We start from the raw sequence: 24,838 nt of genomic DNA on the forward strand, positions 1-24,838 counted from the left end.
GGGGAACGGGGAGGGGGGGGGGACACCATTACATTCAGGATCATCTTATACTTAGGTAAAGAGGGTAATATATTCTGTGAATAATAGAGTGGGCTACAGTTGTCATTACCAAGAAATTGCTGCTGAATGCCGAATACACTAAGAGTTATTTGATGGTGATCTGAACAGAAATTACAAATACAACAGAGTAACAGTTATTCACAGTGAGTTATGAATTTAAACAGAAATACTGCAAAGTGCCATTCTCAACAATGACAAAAAAATTTAACCTGTTTGGAGTTAGACTTCAAGAAGTACAAATTTCCTCGTTATAGTTTTAGGAAAACAGTTATATATAAGCGAACAAGAAAATTCTGAGATGTGTATATTTTACAACATAAGTTAAGTGATGAGCAGATGTAAACTTCTTACAAGGGAACCTCCCCATCGCACCCCCCCCTCAGATTTAGTTATAAGTTGGCACAGTGGATAGGCCTTGAAAAACTGAACACAGATTAATCGAGAAAACAGGAAGAAGTTCTGTGGAACTATGAAAAAAATAAGCAAAATACACAAAGTGAGTAGTCCATGTGCAAGACCTGCGGAACGAGAGGTCCTTGCTTCAAATCTTCCCTCGTGTGAAAATTTTAATTGCTTTATTTTCGCAAAGTTATGATCTGTCCGTTCATTCATTGACATCTCTGTTCACTGTGATAAGTTTAGTGTCTGTGTTTTGAGACCGCACCATAAAACCGTGCGATTAGTAGACAAAAGGACGTGCCTCTCCAATGGGAACCGAAAACATTTGATCGCAAGGTCATAGGTCAACCGATTCCTCCACAGAAAAACACATCTGATATATTCTATACGACACTGGTGACGGCATGTGTGTCACATGAGAGGAATTTGTTGTCGACCCACCCAACTTGTACGCTTGGCGAATGGGTAAAAAGATTCTTCTACCTTGCCCGATTTAGGTTTTCTTGTGGATGTGATAATCACTCCCAAAAAAGTGATGAAAACATAAGGCTTTTGTCATATAAACTGCAACAAATGAATGCAACAGTTTCACACTCGCACAGTTTTGCCTGTGCTCTATCAAAACACATCTTTTTAACGTTTTCATATTTTTCCGTGTGTAGACTATCAAATCCTGCATATGTCCAAGCAAATCTGAACATGTACTGGAATTTTGGAGAGCGAAGTTGATTATGTGTGAGTCCCTGAACTTTGATAATTGTCTGAAAACAAAGAATTAAACCTTTCACTCGAGGGTAGACTTGAACCAAGGACCTTTCGTTCCACAGCTCACACTGTCCTTGACGTTGCCTATCCTGCGCATGGACTACTCAGGTTGTATATTTTGCTTATTTTTTTCATAGTTCCACACAACTTCTTCCTGTTTTCTCGATTGATCTGTGTTCAGTTTTTCCAAGGCCTATCCACTGTGCCAACGTATAACTAAATCTGAGGGGGGGGTGCGATGGGGAGGTTCCCTTGTTAGTGAATACTTTTTTGGATAATATAAATAAATAAAAGAATAAAAATAAATTACTCACAGAAATAATAATAAAAACAACTGTACCTTGAGGAAAACTGGTTGCATTGTTGCAGCAGGAAGTCCCATCATCCATATCTGAGACCAATGAACTAGGATCACGAAACCCAGCCTTTCTTGAGGATGACTGAGTCCCTTTGTCTGCATTGTCACTTAGCTGCTGTTCCTCTTGATGACAGAAATCTGGCGAATACATGAAAAATGTAAGTCTGCAGGCTTTTGCAACAGTTGCCAACAGAAGTAAGATCCTCTGGATAATTAGGCTGTATTGTTTTCCTCTTGTACTACTTCAACAACTCGAGTGTTTCAACTACTTCGCTGGAATCTTTTGGGGATATCTAGTGTCCACAGGTAACTGTACACTGTCAAAATTCAATGCTGCATTCACATATAAACAGATATTCTCCTGCAATGTTTCTAAGGTGGAGAATTACTGAGTGCAAGTTCCTCAGGATTTGATTAGTAGGCTGATGTTTTAGTTAGGGACTGACAGTAGGCAGTACACGAATGATAGCCTTACAGAGCAGAAAAATAGATCTTCATCCAATGATTTATAAATACCTGTTAATGTCAGTTGGCTTACTGAATACTCTGTGTTCCAGAGTATTTTTAAGGTCTTTCCAATCTTTTGTAGCCAACACATCTAGGAACAAAACATCTTTCTCACTCTCCATCTCCAAAGGGAAGTTAAATTCAGGGTGGACAACATTTAAAAAAAAAAGTGAAATCTAAGCAGTTTTTTTTACATCATAGGAAAAACAAAATCATCCGCATAATGGAGATGACAGGCCGGACATAACTCAGCACTGGTTATTGCATGTCGTCCAAAATACTTCTTTACTGCACACATTGTGCACATGCAAGACGTGCTTGGCTATCCCTGGCCGCATGCAGTATGATTATGTATGCTACAACATAGTTCCCCAACTGCCTGTGATCAGCTATTTGTCCACCCGAGCCTGTGGGTTCTTGGCTGCCTGCAGGCAGGCACTTTAAGTGCACTAAATCTCTACATAATGTGCGCAATACTTCACAAATAAGTCTATTTTCCTGTCAATGTGTTTCAGCTTCTCTGATATACAGTTGGCCATCTGCAACAAGTTTCAGCAGATCTCCTTCTTTGTGTTCTTTGGTTGTATGTATACTACGGGCATAATAGGGTATGTGGGCCACCAGAATCTTGATTTTATAACTAATCATTTTTAAGCCTTGTAACATATTTTTTTCTTAAATTTTATAATAATCTACACCAAAAAGTCATTTCTTTACTGCTTCAGTCACTTTTATTTTAAACATCACTGTTCATATCAATAGTTGTGCTACCATCATCAGATAGATTAAGATGTTTTACACTGCAGAATTCAACTGTGATGTCTACATGTGCTGTCCATTTGGTGGACAGGGATGTAGCAAGAAGTTTGTGTGCCACTTTGCACTAGTGAATAAACATCAGTGTAATTTACAATAGTAAAAGATGTAATGAATATAGAATCTAATATCCTGTTTATCTAAATACACTATGTGATCAGAAGTATCCGGACACCCCCAACAACATACGTTTTTCATAGTAGGTGCATTGTGCTGCCACCTACTGCCAGGTACTCCACACCAGCGACCTCACTAGTCATTAGACAGAGTGAGAGCACAGAAAGGGGCACTCCGCGGAACTCACGGACTTCAAACATGGTCATGTGATTGGGAGTCACTTGTGTTATACGTCTGTATGCAAGATTTCCACACTCCTAAACATCCCTAGGTCCACTGTTTCCAATGTGATAGTGAAGTATAAACGTGAAGGGACACGTACAGCACAAAAGCGTACAGGTCGACCTCATTTGTTGCCTGACAGAGACCGCCAACAGTTGAAGAGGCTTGTAAGGTGTAACAGGCAGACATCTATCCAGACCATCACACAAGAATTCTAAACTGCATCAGGATCCACTGCAGGCACTATGACAGTTAGGTGGGAGGTGAGAAAACTTGGATTTCATGGTCGAATGGCTCCTCATAAGTCACACATCACGCCGGTAAATGCCAAATGACACCTTGCTTGGTGTAAGGAGCGTAAACATTGGACGATTGAGCAATGGGAAAACATTGTGTGGAGTGACGAATCAGGGGACTTGCACCCCTTGTTGTTTTGCATGGCACTATCACAGCACAGGCCTACATTGATGTTTTAAGCAGCTTCTTGCTTTCCACTGCTGAAAAGCAATTCAGGAATGGTGATTGCATCTTTCAACATGATCGACAACTTGTTCATAATGTACAGCTGTGGCGGAGTGGTTGCATGACAATAACATCCCTGTAATGGACTGGCCTGCACAGAGTCCTGACCGGAATCCTATAGAACACCTTTGGGATGTTTTGGAACTCTGACTTTGTGCCAGACCTCACCGACCAACATCGATACCTCTATTCACTGCTGTACTCCATGAAGAATGGGCTGCCATTCCCCCACTCCATGAAGAATGGGCTACCATTCCCCAAGAAACCTTCCAGCACCTGATGAACATATGCCTACTAGAGTGGAACCTGTCATCAAGGCTACAGGTGAGTCAACACCATATTGAATTCCAGCATTACCAATGGAGGGCACCACGAACTTTTAAGTCATTTTCAGCCAGGTGTTCAGATACTTTTGATCACATAGTGTATATTTCAGTTGACAGTATGTGAAGCCAAGCCAAAGTTGTTACATCTTCCTCTATTATTCTGCAGTATCCATTACCATCACCATGGTGTCTTTCCACTGGCCAGTTGTATTTTGTGCAAATTTCCAGCAATGTCACAGATAGCAACTTCCAAAGGTGTTGTTCTAAAATCTGGAGCCTTCTTCCTACTTGCTAAGGCTATCATATGTCTGCAGCGTAATGAACAGTGTTGGTAAAATTCTTCAGAGAAACTGTATAAAAGCGACATTTCTTCAGTCAATATGAAGCAGAGGACATTCTCTGGCCTAGCATGGAACCCTTCATCTTTACACAGTCATATTTCATGAAGTGATCTGTGATTGTTGTAATGTGTATGACATGACTGACACAAAGAATGAAATCCAAAAAGTCACAGAGATCTCTAACAAATAACTTCATCTCTGCAGAGATGATTACTACAGGCTACCAGATTTGTGGCTTATGGCCACCAAGGAAGTACCTAGCAGGACAACATGTGAAAGAAGCAAACTATCTAAGACATCTGCAGTGACACAAAATTGAACTATGGCATTCCTGCTTTTACCAGTACAGTTCAGCTCTAGAAGTTGTTTAACAACTGCAAATGCTATATTCTCTTTTCTCTGTGAGGTATGGGGCGGGTTAAACAAAAGGTTTCAAACACTTGGCATATTTTTTGATTTAACTAAGGCATTTTATTGTGTTGATCACAAAATATTGCTCCAGAAGGTGGACCATTAAGGAATATGGGGAGTAGCTCACAATTGGTTCACCTCTTACTTTAGCAACAAGCAGCAAAAGATCATTATTCATAATGTTCATAACGGCTGTGATGTGGGGTATGAGTGGGGTACTGTCAAGTGGAGGGTGCCCCAGGGATCAATGTTGGGGCCACTCCTGTTCCTTATTTATATAAATGATATGCCCTCTAGTATTAAGGGTAAATCTAAAATATTTCTATTTGCTGATGACACTAGCTTGGTAGTAATGGATGTTGTGTGCAACATTGGCTTGGTTTCAAATAGTGGGGTACATGATCTAAGTTCATGGCCTGTAGCAAATAAACTAATTCTAAATCACAGTATGACTCAGTTTTTACAGTTTCTAACACACAATTCAACAAAATCTAACGTTTTAATTTCACAGAATGGGCATTTGATTGGTGAAACTTTAAAGTTCAAATTTCTAGGTGTTCAGATAGATAATAAGCTGTCGTGGATAGCCCATATTCAGGAGTGATCGTTCGACACGAAAATTAGTTTACTTTGCTTATTTTCATTCACTTATGTTATATGGTATTATATTTTGGGGTAACTCTTCCCATTCTAAAAGGATATTTTTGGCTCTGAAACGGGCAGTTCAGGCAATAAGTGGTGCAAGTTCATGAACTTCTTGTTAACCCCTGTTCACGAGTCTGGGTATTTTGACATTGGCCTCTCTAAAAAGAAAGATGATGAGACTTACCAAACAAAAGCGCTGGCAGGTCGATAGACACACAAACAAACACAAATATACACACAAAATTCAAGCTTTCGCAACAAACTGTTGCCTCATCAGGAAAGAGGGGAAGGAGAGGGAAAGACGAAAGGATGTGGGTTTTAAGGGAGAGGATAAGGAGTCATTCCAATCCCGGGAGCGGAAAGACTTACCTTAGGGGGAAAAAAGGACAGGTATACACTCGCACACACACCCATATCCATCCACACATACAGACACAAGCAGACGTATTTCCCTCTGTTATATTCATATATATATATATTAGCTTATTCCCAAGAATATGCAGCTTTCACTCGGTTAATACTTGGCTAAAATCAAACCTGCATTTGTATTGGAGTTCCTTAACTCTTGTGCAGAAAGGTGTGCAGTATACTGCTGCACCCGTTTTCAATAAGCTACCACTCGAATTCAAAAATCTTAGCAGTAATCCACGCGCTTTCAAATCGAAACTGAAAAGAATCCTCATGGGTCACTCCTTCTATTCTGTCAAGGAGTTCCTTGAAAAATTAAGCTGATTCGTATTGTATTGTTGATTGTGTTTACTTAATCTTATGGACTGACCTTTTTGGGTTCACAGACATTTATTTTTATCTGTTATTACTTTTATGTTGTAATTTCATGTACTGACACGTTCCATGTCCTTGGAGATTTGCTCCTCAATTTGGTTCCACGGAACTTGACGTGGTTAAAAAAAAAAAGCCTTCTGCAACACCAGAATGACAGCAAAGAAGGTGTACATTGCAGAGTTATTAATTTTATAAGCATATGAATGGTTTTATTTTCATGGTGCTATATTTGATCTTTTCTACATTTTAGTAGAATTTATATTCATATATAGAAGAAGTATGAGTTTCTATTTTGTTTGCAGTTGCTATTTATTTGTTATGTTTGCGCATATTAGTCCATGTATGACAGTGCACCATACCAATATGCTTAAAAAAGGTGCACATGAAAATGTAAGTTCTATTGATCACAGAGATGAGGTGCCAAGTGTTTTGAATAGGCTTTGGCCTGGCAACCAACTGTATATCTATTGGAATAACAGGCATACTGTAGCTATTCTACTGTACAGAGTCAAAATTTAAACATTACACACTTCCCCCGCCCAGGCAAAGTGAGCAAATTGGTCGGTTCTTTTGCATTGGGTGTGGTCTAGGTGGGCCTTTGATAGCTTATAAAAGCAGTTCCTGAGAAAACACCAAAAACCGATAATTTTTGGGTACCCAAAGGACCAAGTGTGGAAGTGGCCACTTCTATAATTTCTATTCATGGAATGTCGCCACAATTTTTACCACATGTTTGTTCTCAAGATGATGTTTTAGGTGAACCTTGAAACTTTTTTTTTATATCATTATCCCATTACTGAGATCGAGAGGTTGAACATTACAATACTTATGTGCATAAAATATGCTTGTAATATCTCGTCTGTGGCATAAATATAGTTTTAACTGACATAGTGAAAACATGGTAAGGGTTCTGGGGTCACCAAACTATGTTTTTAGTTCCCATATTTTCACTTTATGGTGCACTGTCTCTGTATGATGGCCACTGTAGGTGTAGTTTAAAAGTGTTGCACATTTTTATGTGAATTATTGTACAGTAGACTTGCATTGGGTGAGAGACAACTTTGTGTCAACCGTACTGAGTCATTGTTTACATGTATATCGAAGAATGTAACTGTGTCTAAGTATATAAATTAACTATCAAAACTTTAGTGAAATGCAGAATTCATTTCCTTTAAGCAGTACTCCCTGCTGTGACTGGGAAAAGGAGGGAACAAGCTTAAAAATGCTCCTGTTGGAGCATAAAAGAAGTGAATATGCTCCTTTTTAAAGGACTCTGACAGAAAAGTGGGGAACCAGATGCCTAAATCCTTATTCCGCCTTCATCAAAAATTTTGGCATCCTAAAACATTCACGCTTTTTTGTGCTGAAACAGAGTAGCAGAGAAACAATGTCAGTGGAACAGAGAGAAGTCAGTGCCAGTGGGAGAGAAAGAGAGTGGAGACAGAGCAGGTGGGACAGAGAAAATGGCAGTGGAAGAGGGAGGGATGGATGGATGGATGGATGGATGGATGGATGGATGGATGGATGGATGGATGGATGGATGGATCGATGGATGAAGACAGCAGCTGTGGGAACCAAAGAGAGAAGAGATAGTGATAGTCAGTGAGAGACAGTAGCAGTAAAAAAGGAAGAGAGACGGATGGAGATAGTAGGAGTGGGAGCAAAAGAGGGCTGAGACAGTGGAAAGAAAGAGAGAGGTGTGGAGACGATACATAGACATGGGGGGAGGGGTCTGGACTCCTCCACGCTGGCAAACTAACATGAAAAAAATTGTCTAGGTTCCTTCTATCCCCTATACCCACCTGTTAATGTTGCCCAGTCTAGGGGTCAAAATACCCTGCAAACCATCCCCAAAAATATGTATAAAGAGGAGACAATAGTAGTTGACGACAAATACAGCAGACTACAAGTGAGAAAGGCAGAGACAGTGACCACAGGAAAGAAAAAGAATGACACTGGGACAGAGAGATAGTGAAAGACACAGAGAAGGAGACAGTGACAAGTGAGTTTCTTTCCCAGTAATGATTTGTGTTCTCACCAAGATATTTGAACTGTCGAACTGCACTAATATTTTGAGTGTTCAGGAAGACTGCTTACAGGCGTTTCATAGGTATGGTCTCAGTTTTCTTAAAGGATACTTGTAATCCTTTTCGAGACTGGTGACTATTTCCACATCAAGAACTAAGAGAACTAAATCATCCGCAAACTCCAGGCACTTCGTTTTTATTGACATTTTTGCTCCAATTTAGATTTAAGGCGTGTTTCTTTTGTTAAATCTCCATGATGTAATCAAATACTACATTGAAAAGCAGAAGGGATCACCCATCACCTTGTTTAAGACCAATTTTCACTGCAAAAGATTTTGAGCTTCCTTCTCCCAACTTTACCTTCAAATTTGTATTAGTTAAAGTTAGTTTGATTTTTATTAATTTGTGATGAAGATCATATGATTGGGAATTTTTTTAAATTGTAGATCTATGGATACTATCATACTTTCCAATATCAGTCAGAGGCCGAGAATTTGGTCTTAGCAGCTTCTGTATGGGGAAAATCCTCCTCGATATTCTCCAAGTTATGATTCCACAGTTCTTTTTTATCTTATTAAAAATTATACAAAAGAAAATTTGTAAGTGCACTCTAGACCTTTTTTATTTATTTATTTATTTTTTATAATAATGGATGGATTATTCCTCTAATCCAGTGCTATGAAATTCTCTCTCTGACACACATTTTGACTAGATGGTGGTGGATATTCAAGATTGCAAGTTTTCTTGCACTTTTCCACATTTTTGCATAGATTAGGTCTTCACTGCATACCTTGTAAATTTTTTAGTTTTTTGATTGCAAGATCTGCCTTCTTGATGGTTGGAGGGTGTCTTTTAGTTCCTCACCTTCTTCACAGATTCAAAATATCACCCTTCATCTCTCATCAATGCCTTTGTGAATAACAATCAGAATTGTAATTTGAGGATTTATCCTCATCTCGAGGAGATACCTGTTGCAGTTAACCATGGAAAGTCCTTTGAAGATATCAATGTAATACATAAATATTTTAAATGCTGGAACTCAAAGAATGAGTAACCATGTTTGATATTGGGAGAAATAATGATTCTTTTTTTAAAACAATTCATATATGGTGGCAGAAATAGTATGGAAGGTGCAGACACAGATAACAAGCAATATTCCAAAGAAGGAACTGATTTAACAGAAACACTATCCTTTTATGTCAAAGGCTCAATTTGAACCTGTACAAGAAATTTGTTGATTTTGAAACTTGCAATTTACTAAATTGAGGTAAAATCTACTATAATAGTTCAAATATTACAAAATACAATTACCAAAATTATTTCTTTTTTTTTTTTAATAGTTATCTTTGAGGCATCAAATCAACACACACACACACACACACACACACACACACACACACACACACACACACACACACAAAAATAGAACTTTGTTGGAAAAAGAGATCTATTAATATCTGAATATGAACTTTTCTATCGACATAGACAACAGAAGCTACTGATCAAGAGTTTTAATTAAGTGAGCATAGATATGTTGTGCATTACACACTTAAGGGAGTTCTGCAGCATTATTCCAGTACTACAGCCTCTGAATGAGGTCTACACAGAACACCACCTTTCACTTGCTTTACGATGTCAAGCATTACGAACTAACCCAGATGGCACAAGCTGTGAAGTAGTCATTAAAAGACAGGTACATCATGCTGGGCAGCATGTTCAGCAACTGGGCAGTCCAGCTATCTCTTGGCCACAGTTTGGGGGCACAAAGAATGCCACACAATGGTTGCAGCTAAGATGTTTGAAAGAGGTGGTAGTGGGGTGATTTACAAGACAGGTCTTCATCTTGGTCTATTGCAAAAATATGAGCCAAGGGAGTTGGGAGCAAGGGTGGGATAGGGATGGACAAGGATACTACATATGTTGAGTGGGCAGCAGGACACTTTTGTGGGAGAGGTGAGGTGAACAGTGGATAGAATATTCCCCATTTCAAGGCACCACGAGACATATGAAACCCTGATGAAGAATAGAATTCAGCTGCTCCAGTCCTGAGTCAGGAGAGGACTGTTTCTTTGCAATTGTACAGTGGGTATGCAGGAGGTAATAGGGGACTAGAGAGAGAGAGAGAGAGAGAGAGAGAGAGAGAGAGAGAGAGAGCAAGCTTGGGAGATCTGTTTCTGAACGCAGTTGGGAGGATAATTTCGGTCTGTGCAGGGCTCATTGGGCCCCTTGGGATATTTGGAGAGGGACTGCTCATCACTAAAGATGTAATGGGCATGGGTAAGCTAGGCTGTATAGAAGAGAGTTCCTGATATGGAATAGATGGTAGCTGTTGAAGTGGAGGCACTGTTGGTTGTTGGGAAATTTGAAGTCGACAGTGGTATTGGTGTCGCCATCCTTGAGGTGGAGATCTACATCTAGGGAGGTGGCTGCTTGGGCGGAGGAGGAGCATGTGGAATGACTGAGGAAGAAGGTGAGATTCTGGAGAAATGTGGATAGGGTGTCCTCATCCTACACCAGATCATGAATGTCATCAGCACACCTGAACCAGGGGAGGGGTCTGGGATTCTAGATGGCTAGAAAGGATTCTCTAGATGGTCCATGACTAGGTTGGCATACAATGGTATCATTCCACTACCTACAGCCCCTCTGAGGGTTTGTTTGTAGGTGATGCATTCAAAGGAGGAGTGACTGTGGGTGAGGATATAGTTGGTCATGGTGGCCAGGAAGGAGGTTTAAGCTTTGAGGTCAGTCAGGCATTGGGAAAGATAGTGTTCAATAGTGGTAAGGCTATGGGCATTTGGAATGTTAGTGCACAGGGACGTGGCATCGACATTTGTGTGCAGGCCTCAGGCCTCCTGGTGGTAAAGGAACAGGAACTGTGGACAGATGGTATAGGAAATGATTAGTGTCACTTACATAAGTGGGTAGGTTACACATAATAGGCTGAAGTGCTGGTCCACAAGGGCAGAGATTATTTCTGTAGCAGCACAGTGACCAGTCATTATGGTATGTTCCATGTGGTTGAGCTTATGTACTCTAGGAACCATGTAGAAAGTAAGACTGTGGGGTTTGATGGGTATGAGGAGGGAGATAAGAGTGCCTAAAACTGTCGAAAACGAGATGGCACCAAACTCACAAAATTATATTATTTCAATAGTTCTCATCCTGCCAAAAATCACAGATGCAAAAACTATATAACTATTAATTTATGTACACTTACCAAGAATGATACGTGTTAATACAGCAAGCAGCCCTGAATCCAGCAACTGCTGAATAGATGGTGGTGACTGACATGCCATGGCAAGAGTCATCAGCTGACTTTCACTACGCTGCATTTTGTCCATTTCATGTGCCATGATATGACTGTACCATTCTCCATTTTGTTTATCATCCGCTGACTCCAGGTTTGAGTCACTGACACTTGGTTTACTGAAGTAGGACTCCTTTCTGTAGTAAACATTTAACCACAGTAAAACACATTAAAGAACGGGTGAATTCTTTGGACAGGGGAAATAATCTGTGTTTGATAAAACATTGTAGATACAACTGGTGGTGAGAAGTGAATGAAGAAATGCATAACATGGAAAGCAAAATAAAGTAAATCTGCCGTTTAAATAGGATAAATTGATATTTAGTACCAAAAGGAAACTGTGGAAGTGCAAGGCAACCAAATGGCTGGTCAGTACTTACCTTCACAAGGTGAAATTATAAGAATTGCCAGTAGACTTGTGCAGAAGTAGACACATACACCAAGTCAATGACAGATACATAAGAAGACTATTTACACACACACACACACACACACACACACACACACACACACACACACACCTAACACTGAGCTGCTTCATTACACTGGCTGATTACTTTCACTGAGGACTTTCCATTAATGTATTTAAAAGTAGAAACACCTAATCCAGCTTTTGAAACTGTTAATTCCTTCCCCTGAAAAGGAAATTTGATAAATTGCAGAATGTTGGTCAGGAGCAGCAGCATTCAGATGCTAGGCTGGGAGGGCTCACCTTCAATGGTAAGTTATCCCACAAGACAAACTGTATATTGGCCACTTAATATTTGACTACCAGTGCAATAAAGAGTTCAGTAATTCTAACTAGATCAATGAAATGACGATGCATCTATTGGACTGATTCATTTGTCTCAGTAATGAATGATATAAAACAAACAAACCTGTTATTCAGTTCTGTAGCCAACTGATGAATTCCTAGGTCAGACAATAATGTTCCAGTTCTCTGCAACAACATTGGAAATAAACTATGCCTGATGTAGCACATTGCACATAACAGAGTATCAATAGCTTTCTTCAGTGCAGAATGAGATGGCAGGCTCAGTGTCCACTTATACACTATCCTGAAATTGGAAAGCAACAATTTACATCAAACACACGGTACTACTCCGAGTTAAGCAGCTCATATCCTGTTCACTGGGAAAGGAAATTTCACTTACTGAAACAATTCTGGGGTCACCATTGAGTACAGATCATAATTTACTCTTCTTTCATGAGCAGCCCACAAGATAGCAGCAGCACTATGTACATAGGCTGATGATGGTGACCAAATTTCTGTACTGGAAAAGGATTGCTCTTGAGCCTGTCGAAAAGGACCAACACAGTATTGCTATTAAAAGAAACCAGAAAGCAAGATGTTACACAAATTTGTACACTTAAAAAACACTGAATGAAGTGTGTATGAACTAGAACAAAGCTTTTACAAATTTGAGTTCCTAAAAAGGAGCATAACATACATGGAGTAAAGAGAACAATATAAATTGGGATAAAATAGAAACTACGCAATTATTTGAAGATTCGAACTCCCATGCTTCAAATTTCTGACTGCAAGTGAGTTAATGTGTTAAATAACTGACTTATACCCATAAGCGAGAAAAAATTCGAATTTATGTTTACAATTTGTTAGAAGTCACTAATTGCTCTGCTTGTCAAATACTGGAGCAATACCGTCTGGATATTTCGGAGTGCCATTAGTTACCCTGTTTCAAGACATGTACACAGTTTCTAACTGTAATACTCATCTTACTGCATTAAAGATTTGACAGAAGGCTACACCTCTTAATGAGTAGACTGTGTCAGCATTTTAAATTTCTAAATTCAGTCAATAATAATATAATATATCGAATGTCAAATTTTTGCTGCCACTAGAAGGTACTGGATAGGCAACCTGCAATTGGAACAGGATGAACAAGTCACAGTTTGCTACCCACCACATGTCTACATCCACACATATATTCTGCAAGCCACTGTGCGGTGCATGGTGGAGGGTACCACGTACCACTTCCAGTTGTTTCCTTTCCTGTTACAGTCATAAATAGAGCTAGGTATAAACAGCTGTCTGTAAGTCTCCACAAGAGCCCTGATTTCACTCATCTTCATGGTCCTTACATGATATGTACACTAGCAGCAGAACTGATCTGCAGTTGGGTCTCGGGTCTCCAAATTTCCACATCAGTACCTCACGAAAAGAGCGTGTTCTTCCCTCCAGGGATTTCTATTTCAGTTCATGAAGCATCTTCATAGTACTTGCATGCTGTGAAGGCATTGCTAATTACGCATATAAATTTTTTTTTCGTGATTTTATTTAGATTTCTATTCTTTCTCTTTTGTTCATATGGGCATTTCTAATTGTGGTTATGTAACATTCTACTGTGGTTTTTAAATGTAAAGATGTAATTGTGATTATTTCTTTAGCCAATGGATAAATATGTTTCTTGCTTTGTACCTGTGGTAAAGTTTCTAAAGTTTTCGAGCCACTCACACATCTGGGAACCTATTCCATATGCTCACATCTTTGTCAATGTCTGTAGTGAGGCAATGTTTCAAACAATTTCTGGAAATCCAGGAATACAGAATCTGTCTGTTGCCCTTTACCCATAGTTTTCATGATACTGTGTGGGAAAAGGGCATGCAGAGTTTCAAATAAGCGATACTTTCTGAAGCCATGATGATTTGAGGACAGAAGCTTTTCCGTCTCAAGCAATTTCATTATATTCAAACTCGCAACATGTTCAAGAATTCTGCAGCAAACCAATGTTACAGATATTGGTCTGTACTTATGTGGGTATATTCTTTTACCTTTCTTACATGCAGGAGGCACCTCCACCAGGTGAGAGATTCACGATACGTGAAGCTAAGAGGTCATGTTGGAGCGCACTCTTTGTAAAACCAAACTAGGATTCTATTTAGAACTGGCAACTTATTTGTTTTCAACTCATTCAGTTGCTTCTCTACATGAGTGATGCCTGTGTCAAATTATGTTTGTACTATCCTCCTGTGGGAATAATTTATTAAACGTAAAATTTAAAACTTCAGATTTTCTTTGGTTGTCTTTTATTGGCTTCCCAGAGTCGTCAACGAGTGACTGGCTAGCTGTTTCTTGGCCGTAGTTTGTTGGTGGCCATTCATGCAGACAGATAGCTTGTTGGTTGTTATGCTCATGCAGAATGCAGCACAGTGGTTGGATTAGCATACTGATCATGACTTGTTTCACAGGTAGCCTTTGATGGGATAGGTGATGCTTGTGACTGGATTGGAGTAGGTGTTGGTGGGAGGATGTATGGAACACGCCTTGCATCTAGATCTATTACAGGGATATGAGCCACGAGGCAGATGTTCTGTGCCTTATCTCTCCAGTCACACACCACATCCCAAAGCCCCACTGTCCAGCCACAGAGAAGCATTCTCCCTGTGACTCAGTCACAAGCATCGCCTATCCCATCAAAATGCAGGACTACCTGTGAAACCAATCATGTGATCTATAAGCTAAGCTGCAACCAAAGTGCTGCATTCTATGTGGGCATGACAACCAAAAGGCTGTCTGTCTGCATGAATGGCCACCTACAAATTGTGTCCAAGGAACGGCTGGACCACCCAGTTGCTGAGCACACTGGCCAAAACAACATTCTGCATTTTAATGACTGCTTCACATCCTGTGCCACCTGGATCCTTCCTACCAACACCAGCTTTTCTGAATTGCATTGGTGGGAACTCTTTTTGTCTCCTGGCCTCAACTTCATTAGTCATCGTCTTTCTGCCACCTATCCCCTCCCCTGCTCCCACTCCACAGCCTTCTATTCCACATGAGCACCCACAGTCTTTTACTTGTCTCCCTCCCCCCCTCCCACCTTCTGGCTAACCTCCCTACTGCACTAGCTACCCTACCTTCTCTCCACCTCAGCCCTGTATATTCCCATAAACAGCACTTTTCTGTCCCCCACCCATACCCTGCTCTCCCCTCCTGTTCCCCTACCACCTCCCCACCCCAATCTCCTTCTTACCGCCACAGCCCACATTGCTTCTCCCATCAGGTGCAGTTGTTCACTGTCTGGCCCCAGCAGTCAAAGACTGTGGTCACGTGTCTACGATCTGCATGTGTGTGAATGTGTGTGAGTATGTTGTCTATTTTGAAAGAAGGTCTTCTGACCGAAACTGTGTGTTTATTAGCTTTTTGTTGTGCCTGTCCATGACCCAACATATCCACTTTATGGTGAGTAGCAATCTATCCACTTCATAATTTTATATTTACACAATATGTGACACAATGTTCTCTGATTATCTTTTAGCAGCTTTTTCCTTGGGTCTTTTACATGCTCTGCCGTGGAAGGTCCCTCCATTTCTGATTTTTACAACAGAAAATAAGGCCTTGTCAACGAAACGGAGACTCGAGTTTGCTGTGTAAGATATTCTACCTTTTAAAGCAACACATTAAGCCAGCAAGGGACTTTTCAGCATGTTGATATCTCAAACTGATAAGTAAATTTTGAAGTCACCATGAAGAAAAATGGAGCTACTTTGCGTACACTTGAATGTAATACTAAATTACACACTTACAAAATATATTTGTTATTATATTTTACCACCCTGTACTAAGTTCTGCAAACTTTTCTTTATAAATAGAATTGCACATGTGAATATCAGGGACAGGTAACTGTTATAATCATCCTTTGCAATATGTGGACGAATGTTGTCCTGTGGAAATATGAATACACATCAGGAAGGGTATGACTTCATGCTCAAAATATTCCCTAATGAAGTACTCACTGCTAGTAGTATGCCATTCCTCACGTAAAGAACTGTACAATGCACAATGGGAAGCAGTATTTCCCACTACAGCATAAAGCAGAAATTCTACTATCATCATGGTAGAAAACAATCAATGAAAACTCATTTGGAAAGATGCTTTTCTGCCAATAAGCATCCCCAATGCATATTTAGATGAGCATATTGCAGCTGCAGGTATGTTTCACTGTGTGCGCATACAGCAACATTCACAAGGAAGTATATGGTCTATCACTGTCGAACAGATGAGTTACCAGTCATCACATCCAATTTGCAGTCTGTTATAGCAAGAATCTCTGCATAGCAAGAATCTTGTTCATAGTGCTGAACACTTGTTAAGTGAAACAATTTATCATGTATAAATTAATGTAAAATGTGAGGAAGGCTTGGAAGGTGTGATTTTAGGATAGTGGTGGTGGATCAAGTACAGTGTTCTTAACTTCTCATCTAAAGCATTCTCCCCTCTTGAATTATCTGTATTATCCAAGGGTCTCACTTTCAGGCCTAAACCTGCATTTGATCAGGCTGCTTTGGTGAAGGGCCTGCTTTCCTTCACACGTAATATCAATTGGAAATATCACTTTGCAACCAAATCCCAAAACCTTTCCAACAGCAAGCCTGACACTAAACCCTGCCTTGAACAGTTCAGATCATGAACCCAACTTGATCCACCACCACAACCTAATAATTATCCCTTACATGCCTTCAAAGAATTCCTCACATCCAGCAACGCTTCACAACCCTTCCTCAGGTCCTTACAACCTGTCCTCTGCAGAACTCCAGGCTTTATGTTCCCTAAAAGCAAGTGATTATCATTATCCTCCCAGCAGACAAAGAAAGGATCTACCATTGTAGTAGTTGACTGAAAGGAGTATGTTAGTGAAGTTCTATGTCAGCTGTCTGACATCTCTACATACAGCAACTGTCATAAAGACCCCTTTCCTGCAATTCAAACTGACCTGCAATCCCTCCCTAAGACCTCAGGCTCCTCACAAGAACTAACACCTCAATCCACAGAACTTCTCACCCCACCCAAACCACGCACCCTCACCTTTTACTTTCTTCCTAAGATCCACAAACCCAATCATCCTGGCCGTCCTATAGTTTCTGGCTTCAGAGTACCCACCAAACATATATCTGCCTTAGTTGATCAGCACCTGAAACCCGTAATACAAAGACTCCCCCCCCCCCCCCCCCCCCATATCAAAGACACCAACCATTTCCTAGATCGTCTGAAATCCGTGCCTGTCCCACTCCCACAACACACCTTGTGTGTCACCATTGATGCCACCTTCCTTTATACTAACATTTCCCATGTATGTGGTCTGTCTGCTGCAGAACATTTACTAAATCAGCATCCACCTGATTTCAAACCTGTGACATCTTTCCTATTCACCTTAATCAATTTTATACTTACCAACAACTACTTCATGTTTGGGGGGCAGACTTACAAACAGATCAGGGATACAGCCATGGGAACCAGGATGGCTCCTTCCTATGCCAATCTTTTTCATGGGTCACTTGGAGGGGTTTGCCTGGGATACATAAGTCTTCAGCCCCTGCTTTGGTTTAAATACATTGATGACATCTTTACCAAATGGACTCTTGGTGAGACTGACCTGTTATAATTCCTGGAATCTCTGAATAAATTTCACATGGTCCTATTCTGAATCCCATGCCACTTTCCTGTGTGTTGATCTCGTTCTCACTAAAGGCCAACTACACACTTCTGTCCACATTAAACCTACCAACAAACAACAGTACTTACATTTTGACAGTTGGAATCCTTTCCAAATGAAACAATCCTTCCCACAGAGCCTTGGCATTAAAGGCAAACATACAGCAATACACCACCATTCTCACCTCAGCCTTCACTATACGTAATTACCCCACCAGCCTAGTTCAAAAGCAGATTTCCCAGGCCATCACATCCAATCCTGGTACTGCTAATAACATCCAAAAACAACTCTGGAGCACGCCACTGGTAACTCAGTATTATCCTGGTCTGGAATGCATTAATCAGCTACTTCAACGGGGCTATAACTTCCTAAAATCATGCCTTGAAATGAGATCCATTCTGTCTTAAATCTTGCCCACTACACCTAGGATAGCTATTCATTGCACTCCCACAATTTCACCCACAATATTCTTGTCAGACCCTGTGCTCCTCCTGCACCCATCTCCCTACCCTATGGTTCCTATTCCTGTGATCGTCCCCACTGCACGACTTGCCCGGTGCACATTCCTACCACTACCTATAGCAGCCCTGCCATTGGCAAAACATATACCATCAAAGGGAGAGCAACCTGTGAAACAACACACGTCGTACACCAGCTGTTATGTAAACACTATTTGACCTTTTACATTGGCATGACTGCCACCAAATTATCAATTAGGATAAATGGGCATAGGCAGAGGGGGTATACTGGCAACATGTTATTGCCAAGCATGCTCTACAACATAAAAATTGTGACCTCGGTGCCTGTTTCACCACACGTGCCATCTGGATTCTTTTCCCACACACCAGTTTCTCTCTTTCACCCCTCTTCCTTCCCCTTCGACCTTTCTGCATTTACTGGCTCCGAAAGTTTGCCTAATTATAACCCTCTTTTCTGTGCGAGTTCTGCTGCTGTTGGTGAGTAGTCTTTTATCCATCCCATTCAGACACATAGGATGTTATGTATTTTATTACTCACGATACATAACTAATTCATCACATTCAACAACGCACTCTGGCTAAAGTTTCTTCCAAGCAGAAGTGAGTGTTCTCTTGGTAATCCCTTCCCACCCCTTTTTGATCATCTTCATGCAGGCAATGATCTTGAACTGGTTCAAATGGCTCTGAGCACTATGGGACTTAACATCAGTGGTCATCAGTCCCCTAGAACTACCTAAACCTAACTAACCTAAGGACATCACACACATCCATGCCCGAGGCAGGATTCGAACCTGCAACCGTAGCAGTCGCGCAGTTCCGGACCGAGCGCCTAGAACCGCTAGACCACCGCGGCCGGCTCTTGAACTGGTATTTCCAAAACTCTCAGACGCATTTAACCTGCTCTTCTGGACTTTACACTTTGTGAAGGCTTGCAGAGTTTCTGAGTGGCAAACAAGCAGTAGCTTAATTATCAAATCATCACTTCCATTGGCACAGAGTTGAGTTTTTTGGAGGAGGAGACCTGACAGCGAGGTAATGGGTCTCATCGGATTAAGGAAGGACGGGGAAGGAAGTCGGCCCTGCCCTTTCAAAGGAACCATCCCGGCATTTGCCTGGAGCGATTTAGGGATATCACGGAAAATCTAAATCAGGACGGCCGGCCGCGGGATTGAACCATCGTCCTCCCGAATGCGAGTCCAGTGTGCTAGCCACTGCGCCACCTCGCTCGGTGCTTCCATTGGCACAGAATAGCAGTGTGAGGCGGTCTTTCATTGGTTTGTGAGTGGGCAATACATTATCCTCTGCTGTTATGAAGGTATCCTTTGGCATCTTTTTCCAGAACGGACCCACCTCATCACAACTAAAAACCCATTGCAGCAGATAACACTCAGAATCTATGATCATCTTTAAGTTGCTGATGAAATTCTCTGCTGCCTTTGAGTCGGAGCTGGCTGCTTCACCGTGCCTCGCAAACCTGTGTATGCTGGTTCTTCTCAGGAGCAACCCGTCAACATCGTGCAGAATATGAAACCATTGCATAGCTACTCTTATCACTCCCTTTGAAGCAGCTATCTCCTTAATCCTGTCCTTGTTCTTGAGGACAGTGCAAATAGTTGATGCATACTGACTGTACAATGAAGGGCCAAAGATAGGCATGCATATTCAAATGCAGAGATTTGTAAATAGGCAGAATGCAGCGCTGTGGTCGGCAACACCTATATAAGACAACAAATGTCTGGCACAGTTGTTAGACTGGTTACTGCTGCTACAATGGCAGGTTATCAAGATTTAAGTGAGTCTCAATGTGGTGTTATAGTCGGTGCACAAGCAATGGAACACAGCATCTCCAAGATAGCAATGAAGTGGGGACTTTCCCATATGCCCATTTCACAAGTGTACCATGAATATCAGGAGTCCGGCTGACATCACTGCGGCCAGAAAAAGATCCTGCAAGAATGGGACCAACGAGGACTGAAGAGAATCGTTTAACATGACAGAAATGCAACCCTTCCACAGATTGCTGCAGGTTTCAATTCTAGGCCACCAACAAGAGTCGGCGCGTGAACCATTCAATGAAACCTCATCAATACAGGCTTTAGGAGTCAAAGGCCCACTCGTGTACCCTTGATGACTGCATGACACAAAGATTTATGCCTGGATTGGGCCCATCAGCACCGATAATGGACTGTTGATGACTGGAAACATGTTGCCTGGTCAGACAAGTATCGTTTCAAATTTTATCAAGTGGATGGACGTGTATGGGTATAGAGACAACCTCATGAATCCATTAACCCTGCACGTCAGCAGGGGACTGTTCAAAGCGGTGGAGGCTCTGTAATGGTGTGGAGCATGTGCAGTTGGATTGATATGGGAGACCTGATACGTCTAGATACAACTCACAGAAGTGACATGTATGTAAGCATCCTGTCTGATCACCTGCATCTATTCATATCCATTCTGATGGACTTGGGCAATTCTGGCAGGACAATACGAGACCCCACATGTTCAGAATCACTACAGAGTCACTTCAGGCACATTCTTCAGAGTTTAAACACTTCCACTGGCCATCAAACTTTCCAGACATGAACATTATTGAGCATATCTGGTATGCCTTGCAACAAGATGTTCAGAAGAGATCTCCACCCCCTTGTACTCTTAAGGATTTATGGACAGCCCTGCAGGATTCATGGTGTCAATATCCTCCAGCACTACTTCAGACTTTAGTTAAGTCCATGCTAAGTCATGTTGCGGCACTTCCGCATGCTCGCAGGAGCCCTACACGATATTAGGCAGGTGTACCAGTTTCTTTGGCTCTTCAGTGTATGTGCATGCGAAATCTGCAACGCTCACATCTCATTTGCGTTTTTCAATGATTTGACATTTCGTTTCTAAGGTAATTTTCTCTCTTATAGTAGTCTTTTTGTGACTATCATTTGGGGGCATTTCTACAAAGATTATTACATTTTGCACACAAAAAACACTGTGTGAATACAAGTTCAGAAAACTGTGAGATCACAAGCTGTGCTAAGATGGTAGCAGAAAGAGTGCTAAACCCAGACTGCAGTATGTACTAAAGACATTGTCATATGTCACTGCTGACAATGAAAGGTATACATGTTGTTGAACATTCGCCCTCTGCGGGCACAGCTGTTGTGTTGATGTCATACTAAATCGTTGTCACTCGTTATGCAAATATCTTTTTTAAGAACTTGTTTTGCTTGTTACATGAATTGCACATTATGGGAGGTGCTCATTAACTGAGGTTCCAATGTAAATCCACTTCAATACTTCAACAATCAGTCTTATTTAACAGAGAAAGTAGCTAGAAGAGATTACTTTTTTATGAAACATTTAACTTTATCAACTGTTTTAACTACTCTTCAGAAGTTGTCTGTCTAAGAGTGTGTAATCTTCAAAAAGTTACACAATATGAGAAGAAATATAATCCAAAAACCTACAGACCACTGCAGAGCAGTTTCTGAGCAAACTACACCAATGGTAGAAAATGGGTAACAAGAGTACATCACAATTTATGATCGTGTTTTGATATTGCGAAAATCACCATTTACTGTATTACTTCATCCTATCATTCCTCTACAGCCTTTACAGTTTCTTCATAGTGGTCATATTTTCAAAAACAATAGTGTATATTGTTATGCCTTCTGTATTTCAGAACAGAAATACTGCTGTCTGATGCAAGTTGTAACAATGGAACTCACCTTAGGGATCAACTTGCTTTCTCATCATTTCAAAATACTGTGATCAAGTACCTTGCCCAGGATGACATCATCATCAGACTATTGGAAGCAGGCCCCCTATAAATCCCCCCACCCCCACCCCAACCTTTCTGTGTGTACATTTTTTGTAGAATGCTCCGCATTATCTGTTCTTGGCTTATTATTTCATGCACATTTAGAATAACTTGTTATTGCATTTACTATCCTTAACTATTGACATTCACTATCCTCCACTATTGACTACAGTCTGAAACACGAGTTTTCTGATTTGGAGAAACCATATGAATACCTATGCACATTACCAAATCAACAGTACCAATTTCAGTCACAATGTAAAGAGTTCTCTTAATGACAATGTTACTGCTTAGTTAATATAAATTTAAACAAATAATATTAGAGATAAACAAATCAATTTCTTTTAGCACTATCAATTTTCAGAAAACGCTCATAAGTAAACCAAATCTTGCTTTCTGGGGATAGGGTTCTTCACTGATACAATTAATTGTTAAGCTGAAAAAATGGGCAACCTCTACATACCTGTATAGCAGCTGATGCAGTTTCTTGCAACCACAAAAGCAAAGCCTTCACTCTATCCTTTGTTGCACTGTCTTGTATTGTGCACATCTGATACAACAATTCCACGACAGAGTCAACAACTGTTGAACTTAATGTGGAGGAGTGACTTATGGAAAGAGACCCTGTAAAAAATAAACTGAATGTAAATTTCAGTTGCAAAATTAAGGACAACTTCTTAAGCACATGTTGAAACAAAAATATAAACCTCAATTACTGGCTGAGGAAGTCAGTATAACGAACATCCACAACTTCTAACTAACGTGTGGCCTCAAAAGCTCAGTCCTCTTTCACCATGCCCCACTTCTCTCAAACACAGATCCACAATCTTATAACAACTAATGCAGGCAAACGTTTAGTATTAATACAATTACTCTTAATATAATGGAGGGAATCAGCAGAGACGTTCGAAAATCAAACCACAAAAGAAATACTTTCTCTATAAGTAATCTCAGAGGAAAATAACTTAATGGGGTCTGAAATGACAAACGAGGAGGATCATAATTCTTGTGTCCACTGTTTCATTTAGCCCCTGTAAATATTACGAAAATACAACATCTTGTTGAACATTTTTATAGCTAAGTAACGGAAAGACTTGGTTTTGTTAAAGTGGAACAATCATTAGTTTAACTCACAATATTTGCAGCCAATGGTAGCACAAATACACAAAATGAATTTAGCATACAAATTAGCTACTGACATCTACAATAAGAACAACATTTCTACAAAGGGAAATGTGAAAAATTACCAAAACAGTATCTACCCTGAAGCCTTACATGCAGCAGAAAGTCTGAACCTAATATTGAAAGTTTGCGAAATGAAGGATCATCAGAAGGATACTGGGATCTACACTATGTGATCAAAAGTATCCGCACACCTGGCTGAAAATGACTTACAAGTTCGTGGCGCCCTCCATCGGTAATACTGGAATTCATTATGGTCTTGGCCCACCCTGAGCCTTGATGACAGCTTCCCCTCTAGTAGGCATATGTTCAATCAGGTGCTGGAAGGTTTCTTGGGGAATGGCAGCCCATTCTTCACGGAGTGCTGCACTGAGGAGAGGTATCGATGTCGGTCGGTGAGGTCTGGCATGAAGTCGGGGTTCCAAAACATCCCAAAGGTGTTCTATAGGATTCAGGTAGGACTCTATGCAGGCCAGTCCATTACAGGGATGTTACTGACGTGTAACCACACTGCCAAAGGCCATGCGTTATGAACAGGTGCTCGATCGTGTTGAAAAATGCAATTGCCATCCCTGAACTGCTCTTCAACAGTGGGAAGCTAGAAGGTGCTCAAAATATCAATATAGGCCTGTGCTGTGATAGTGCCATGCAAAATAACAAGGAGTGCAAGCCTCCTCGATGAAAAAAACAACCACGCCGTAACACCACCGCCTCCAAATTTTACTGCAGGCGCTACACACGCTGGCAGATGACGTTCACTGGGCATTCGCCATACCCGCATCCTGTCATTGGATCGCCAGAATGTGTACCGTGATTCGTCACTCCACACAACATTTTTTACACTATTCAATCATCCAATGTTTATGCTCCTTACACCAAGCGAAGTGTCGTTTGGCATTTACCAGCGTGATGGGTGGCTTATGAGCAGCCGCTCGACCATGAAATCCAAGTTTTCTCACCTCCCGCCTAACTGTTATAGTACTTGCAGTGGATCCTGATGCAGTTTGGAATTCCTGTGTGATGGTCTGGATAGATGTCTGCCTATTACACATTACGAGCCTCTTCAACTGCCGGCAGTCTCTTGTCAGTCAAGAGACGAGATCGGCCTGTACGCTTTTGTGCTGTACGTGTCCCTTCACGTTTCCACTTCACTATCACATTGGAAACAGTGGACCTAGGGAAGTTTAGGAGTGTGGAAATCTCACGTACAGACATATAACACAAGTGACACTCAATCACCTGACCACATTAGAAGTCCGTGAGTTCCGCGGAATGCCCATTCAGCTCTCTCACGATGTCTAA

General features: G+C 40.9%; 1 protein-coding gene across 1 annotated transcript in view; it reads right to left on the bottom strand.

The window, feature by feature from the left end:
• Window positions 1–24,838, bottom strand: part of LOC126233282 (baculoviral IAP repeat-containing protein 6) — a 321,293-nt gene that overhangs the window by 65,823 nt on the left and 230,632 nt on the right. The window contains exons 51-55 of the mRNA XM_049942854.1: window positions 22,818–22,978; window positions 12,764–12,933; window positions 12,488–12,667; window positions 11,520–11,746; window positions 1,565–1,720 (exon numbers count right to left, since the gene is read on the bottom strand). Of these exons, the coding sequence (XP_049798811.1) occupies window positions 1,565–1,720; window positions 11,520–11,746; window positions 12,488–12,667; window positions 12,764–12,933; window positions 22,818–22,978 (894 nt within the window). The remainder of the gene's footprint in view (window positions 1–1,564; window positions 1,721–11,519; window positions 11,747–12,487; window positions 12,668–12,763; window positions 12,934–22,817; window positions 22,979–24,838) is intronic.

The sequence above is a fragment of the Schistocerca nitens genome, chromosome 1 (assembly GCF_023898315.1).
Source record: "Schistocerca nitens isolate TAMUIC-IGC-003100 chromosome 1, iqSchNite1.1, whole genome shotgun sequence".
In the NCBI taxonomy this organism is placed as follows: Eukaryota; Metazoa; Arthropoda; class Insecta; order Orthoptera; family Acrididae; genus Schistocerca; species Schistocerca nitens.